Source organism: Erithacus rubecula, assembly GCF_903797595.1.
Source record: "Erithacus rubecula genome assembly, chromosome: 4".
NCBI classification, from domain to species: Eukaryota; Metazoa; Chordata; class Aves; order Passeriformes; family Muscicapidae; genus Erithacus; species Erithacus rubecula.
In genome coordinates, this window is record NC_136686.1 from 11334796 (window position 1) to 11341356 (window position 6561).

General features: G+C 45.1%; 1 protein-coding gene across 2 annotated transcripts in view; it reads left to right on the forward strand.

Moving 5' to 3' along the window:
* The first annotated feature begins 833 nt into the window (after positions 1 to 833).
* KIAA0930 overlaps positions 834 to 6561 on the forward strand; it is a 53191-nt gene continuing 47463 nt past the window's right edge. For both annotated transcript variants that reach the window (XM_079304809.1, XM_079304810.1), the window contains exon 1: positions 834 to 1188. In XM_079304809.1, coding sequence (XP_079160935.1) covers positions 1065 to 1188 — 124 coding nt within the window. In that variant the 5' untranslated portion in view covers positions 834 to 1064. The remainder of the gene's footprint in view (positions 1189 to 6561) is intronic.

A 6561-nucleotide genomic window follows, 5' to 3' on the forward strand; every position in this document is an offset into this window, starting at 1 on the left:
TTTGAGGAGAATTGAGCAGGTGGTGGTATTGCTTTCCAACCGTGGCTAAGAAAATCATAAATTTCTGAGGAAGCTTTGGCCCATTGTTGGAATCTGCTGTGGACACCCCCCACCAGCAGCAGGAGGATGTGGGATCCAATCTCTGTAGAGCAAGCTGGGTTATTGCCTGAGATCACCAGTTCCTGATTTTCACAAGAGGTGCTAATGTTAAGGAAGAGGTGCCAGATCTTGGTAGAGATTTCAGCAGACACCTTAGGCTGAGTTTTGTCCTCACAGGGGACACACGGGAACAGGAGAGCAAGAAGGAAGCAGTAGCTTGTCTATGACATCAGCGGGGTGGGCAGGAGAGATCTGCCTGCAGTTACAGTGGACACATCTGTGGGACACAGAAAAGAAAGGATAGCAAAGAAGGTGTCCAGAAAACCTGACCAGAAACAGTCATTAGATGGATGTAGGATGCAGGACTATGTGGGATGCCCAGGATGCTGACTGATGTCAGGGATGCAGGATGGGTTTTCCGGGATGCAGGATAGAATGTCAGGGACGCCGGATGGGTTCCTGGGATGCTGCTTATGTCAGGGATGTAGGCTGGGTTGTCCGAGATGCAGGATGGGTTTCCCAAGATGCTGGTCGATGTCAGGGATGCAGGATGGGTTTCCCGGGAAGCAGGATGGACTGTCAGGGATGCAAAATGGGTTTTCCGGGATGCAGGATGGACTATCAAGGATGCAGCATGGGTTTCCCGGGAAACAGGATGGACTGTCAGGGATGCAGACGGGTCCCCGGGTTGACGGCTGGCGGCAGATCCGCCCTGTGGGCGGGTCCGGGCGGGTCCAGGCCCTGCTCCCGCCCGGCGGCCGCAGTAGCAGGAAGTGGCGGAGCGCGGCCGGGCAGCGGTGGTGGCAGCGATCGTGGTGTCCCTGGAGGGGCCGGCGGCGGCGCCCGGGAAACGTCCCGAGGGGACAGCGGGACCGGGAGGGCTCCCGGTCGTTCCTGTGTCGGGAGCGCCGGGCGCCGCCCCCGCGGCGGCCTGACATGAGCTCATCGGCGGCGGCGGCGGCAGCATGGCCTGTGCCCGGAGGGACGGGGAGGCGGACGGCGAGCCCGACCGCTCCCTGCGGCACATGCTGCGGGCGATAGCGGAGGAGCGGAGCCGCGCCGGGCTCCGGCACGACATCAGCGGCCTCGGTGAGTCGGGCGAGGCGGGGGGAGCGGCCCGGAGCCCCCGGGGAGCGCAGCCCGGCCGGCACCGCGCTCGGTTCGCCGCCAGCAGCGGCACCTGTAGTGTGCCGCCCACACGGGACCGGCCCTGCTGCCGCCCGACCCCCGCGAGCCTCTCGGGCTCGGCCCCCGCTACATTGTCTGAAATGCCCTTGGAGAAAAATGGTCGGACGGCACCGCACACATCAGCCCATGCTGTATTTTTGAAGTGTAAACTACGTGTCGTGTATTGTGGGATGGAAACAGAAGCGGGTTTTGGTGCCTCTTGCCAATGCTCACTCTTGTGCGGTTGTCAGACGCTCTCTAGAGATCCTGAGCCTGACACCTCCCTTCTCCGTTTAAATGACTTCACGCCACTTGCCGTGGTCTAGTAAGTTCAGGATGTTGTGACTCTTGCAGGTCAGTTAATTTTTTTAACCGTGGAGGATTTCTTAAGTTTTCTGCCCTGTTTATTTTCATCTCAGTTGATGCAGATTTCACATGGCGCATCTTTATTTAGCTTTTGGCAAAGCATATGCACTGTAAAACAGAAGTTTGAGATTCTGTCGACTTTAGGCAACAGAATGGTATGGCAGCTTCTTAACCAAAATTGTTTGCATCAGAAAACTCTTCTGGCTGGGCTAATGAATAGAAATTACTGATTTTTATATGCAGCAGTAGAGATCTTGGAAATTGTTTTTCACATCCAAAATTTCTGTCTACCTTATTCAAAGCTTTTGTATAGTCAGGACTGGACTTGTGTTCTAAAGAGGTGAATGTCCAGAAGTTCTTGCAGGGACAGTGCTTCAAATGATGAAAAGTGATGTACAGCACTTGTTTCTTCCATGGTGCCTTTATTAATGACTCCTCCTTCCTCAGCTCATTTATGAGGCCTCAAAAGTCTCATCCTTTTTTGAGTCATTGTTAAAAGCTCAGAATAACTTCTTATTCAGGTTTTAGAGGGTGTGAGTTTTGGATTGACGTGGGTAATCTGGTTCTCTGCCTTTATGCATCAGTTTATCTGCCAGTGCTTGCTGTGGTCTCCCTGGGAGGGAGTGGGCTCTCTGTTCTTTCCTTTTGCTTGGCACAGAGTGAAGTCTTGTATCAACAAAGAAATATGATTCTTGGTTCTTTATGCCTTTTTCTAATAGAATTGTCTCTCTGGGATGTAATGTAGTGATGAAATGTTACAGGGCCTAATAAAGTAAGTAAAATGTTGTGGCAAAGAAATTGTAAACAAAAAGGGGGAAAGCCCACAAAATTGAAATGCCTATGAGATTGCATTCAGTGGAAAGTTTCTGTCAGGTCTTTTTTGGCCATCTCATGTTTGAGTGTGCGATAAAGACACAGGAAGAGAAATATCACCATCACTTTCTTTGGCTGAAATTGGGAAAGAGAAAAACTGTGGTAGCTGGCAAGACCATGCAGATATTTCTCTGCTTTTGTTTGAGCACACATCCACAACAGCCCATCATGGGAAGTCCTGCTGAGTGGTTTTGGGATAGCCACACAAGGAATAGGACAGTGTACCTCTTTTCTACCAGATGAAGACTTGAAAGGTAAGCCTCAGGCGAGCTGCTTAGCTGGTGGCACTGTGGGGCTGCTGGTGGCTGTGGAGACTTGCCCATGTATGTCTGTCCCTGTGTGGGGATGTGCATTTTTCAGTGTGCTGCGCATTCCCTGATCCAAAACATTGTAATTCCCAGTTAAAGAGAGCTCTTTCCCCTATGCTTTTTGCTGGGTCAGTAAATTGTTTAAATGCCTTCCTTAGGAAAAACACTGAGCTTTTGGAGTGGTGCTTGGTAGAAACTGTAGATGAACCCAAGGTGTGATTCTGTGGCTTAAACTTGTGCATGTCTGCTCTGTACTAGAGTGCTCTTCCAAGGCATGCAACGCAGTTGGAATGGCTTGGGCTGTGCTGAAGTATGCTGGGCTCTGGCAGCACAGCAGATGTAAAAGATTTTCCTGAAGTTCAGAAGTCATGAAAGCAGTCACAGTCCTGTCCAGGTTCAGGTGGTTAACACAGAGATTTTTTGTCTTCCTTTTGTGCCTGGGTGGCACATCACCTGTGGGGCTTTAGGACCTGCACATCCACAGCTGCTTTTATATTCGTGGTTTTTTTTTTTGTCGTGGCCGTATCCTTTTGAGCTGTATCAGCAGGTGAAACCTGTTGTTTTTCAGTTCCCTTCAGTGTCTTTCCCCTGACTACTGTTAATCCCTCAATAATAAATTGAGACTCACTGGTCATAACTTGGCCATTCTCTCTCCTTTTGTGTATTTCCTAGAAGTGACCCCAAGGAGGAAGAAATTGGTATTTTTGCTGATGCTGGGGTTTGGTGAGAGGAATTGCTTTGTTTCAAGAATGTAACATAAGCATTTTGACAGCTTTGTTCAGAACTGTAAATCCCCTCGTGGGATGGGATTTTCTGTAATATCCTGTTTGTGTATTGTACAAAATGAAACACTTCAAAATAATGACTCATGCCTTTATTCACCTAGCTGGGAAGGGTGATGTCTCTCCAAGAATTCTTCCTGGATGGTTGTGTCACCCAGTTGGACAGTACTGCTCTGGTGTTGTGCACTAAGGTCCCTCTGAAATGCTGTTGATTGCAACATTTCTGTGGCAAAATATTTCTCCTCTTGAGGGAATGGCAGATGTGCTGTGTGTCTCCTCAGGCAGGCTGGGTATAAGGCTCTGAAGTTATCTTTTGGCCAAAGCCCTGAACTGGGAAATGTTTCATTTCTGGTGGTTCCTGATACTACTTTGTAACATTTTCAGATACTTAATTTCCTTGTCCTTCTGTGTTTCCGTGAGGATTTGCCCTGCTTTTAGAGTAGTAAGAGTGGGTTTGGGTGGAGAGTGACTTTATTCATACTGGAACTTAGAATGAGTAAGAAAAAATAAATAGGTAGGTCCAAACAATCTCTTGAACTGTGACTAGTCCACAATGGAGACGAGTAGTGGGTGAAAAATGCAGAAGTCATAGAGATCCTGAAAAGAAGGCGGGTGTCCTGTAGAGTGCAGCACATGGAGATTTAGCCAGCAGCTGAAAACTGATGTGTGAAACAGGAACCTGTTCCAGGTACCAGCAGAGAGGCCATCAGAGTGGTCTTACCTGTCAGGAGGAATTTCTTGTGCTTGCCTTCCTGGTGGTCCTGGGGTGTTCTGAGGCTTGAACGGGTGTTGAGGAGAGGAGGGTGTACTTGGCATGGAGGCAATAGAAGCTGGAATGTTCATCCTCAAAGCCAGAGGGTTGCCTGGACTTGTTTGTGCAGCAGAGCACAAACCTCGAGGCTCATCATGTGAGAAAAGACTGTAGCATGATTCATAGGCCACATTGCCTTCATGAATAAGACCTGGAAAGAATTCTTTAGCTTTTCTGAGAGAAGGGAAGGTGAGGTGGCACACGGTAAATGCTGTTCTCTGCAATGGAAACATGATGTGGGCAAAGGAATGAAGAATGGGGGAAGAATTATTTTGGAAAACAAGAGGTTAATATGAAAAATTAATAGGAGAATTAATTTGGATTTGTAAGTACTAGATTCAAGTCTTACCTTTTTCAAAGTATAGTAACTTTTAATTAAATTATAATATTCAAGAAGGATATATTTGCATCTGTAACTTTGAAGAAAGTGTATCCACAGAGTAGGTAGAAGTGTCTGCAGAGAATTTGGTGCCGCACAGAACTGGTTTAACAGGAGTCACTTTCCAGCAGACACAAAACATTTTTCATTCATGGTTTTTCTTGGAGTTATTTCAGGGAGTTGAGGAGTCAAAGGTGAGAAACTACTTATTTTGATCTGTCAATAACAAGAAGGTATGAAAATCATGTCTGTCCTGAGAAAAACTTGGGATGTATACAACTAAATTCACCAACTCTGGGTAATGTGGCCTATAATGAAATTGTTCAAGGTAAAACAATTTGATTTCAGATTAAAAATACATTTTTATTATTTTTGCCTTATTATTTATGCAATTTCTTTTGCCCTGTTTATAAAGTTATTAGCTTTTGCAGCTAATGAATATGAAATGTTTTTACTAAAAAGTATATAGTCAAATATTGAAGAGAAAAATAAGATACTAATGTAAGAAACTTACAAGTAGTAAAATAAAATAGTGTTTATAGAGTAGCTTCCTAATCAGTCAAAAACAAAAATTTCCCCCCCCCCAACATTCCAATCTGGAGGAATCTGTATTTCTTTTCAAGAAAAGTTCTAGAAAGTGCAGGTACAATGCAAGATCAGGACAGATTATTTAAATCAGAGTTAAAGTAGATACTTTGAAGTCAGTGATTTAACCAGTTTACCCTCAGTTACTGAACCTCAGATTTGTAGCTGGATAAAGATGAGCAAATAGCAAAGAAATTCCAGTGTGAAAGATAATACCCCCCCTCCCCCCAACATTGCAAAATGTCTGGAAGACATTTCTGCAATCAAATACATGTAGACATTTGATGTGTAGTTGAGCTCCTGGATGGGCTGATTTGGGAGAAACCACAGGTGGAGTAAATTCCTAGATTCAGTGGCTTTGTCCAGGGGATGGGAATGGGTTTCTGCCTGTCCAAGGGTTTTGTGTGCTGGCATCCCATCCTGTCACTTCTACAGTCAAATATGGGAGTGTCCCTGTAGGATCTGACAATCTGAGACTAAACTCTAGGGCTGCAGCCCTCCAGGATTAATACCTTTTCCTGTGAGGTTTTGTTTGTTTGTTTGTTTGTTTGGGGGTCTTTTTCGCTTTTTGTTGTTGTTGTTGTTTTGGGGGGTTTTTGGTTGGTTGGTTGGTTTTGTTTGCCTTTTAAAGATGATTAATTTAAAATTCTGTTTTGATTGTTACTTAGAACCTTGTTCATGCTGATGTCACTAATGGCCTGTCAGGCTTTCCTTCACTCAGTGGTGTATTCAGGGATTTGTCACCTAGCTGTTGAAGGTTAGTTTCTGTCTGGAATGTTGATAATATAACATATATAACAATATAGCTTTTATTACAGCTTTCACATCTTTTTTTATCAGTTGGGTTATTAGTTTGTTCTTTCATTTTAATAGAGATAAAACCTTATAGGATTTTTCATGTCCTGCTTTGGAGTACATGCTGAAATTATCAAAGTCAGACTGAAAATGCTGAAGTAAAGAGGCAAGATTTTTTTTTAAATCTAGGAAAAACCCCAACACCATCATCCCCCCCCACCAAAAAAAAAAAAAAAAAAAGACCCCACAAAATACTTTCCAGAACATTGTTGCCCTACCAAAATGAGTGGTTAAGTTTTTAAGGCATGGCATATATGCTGCTGTTCATTTTTGGATGCTAGCAGAGGTTTCTGGATCTCCCCCCATTTTTTCTTTTTTTTTTTCTTTTTTTTTTTG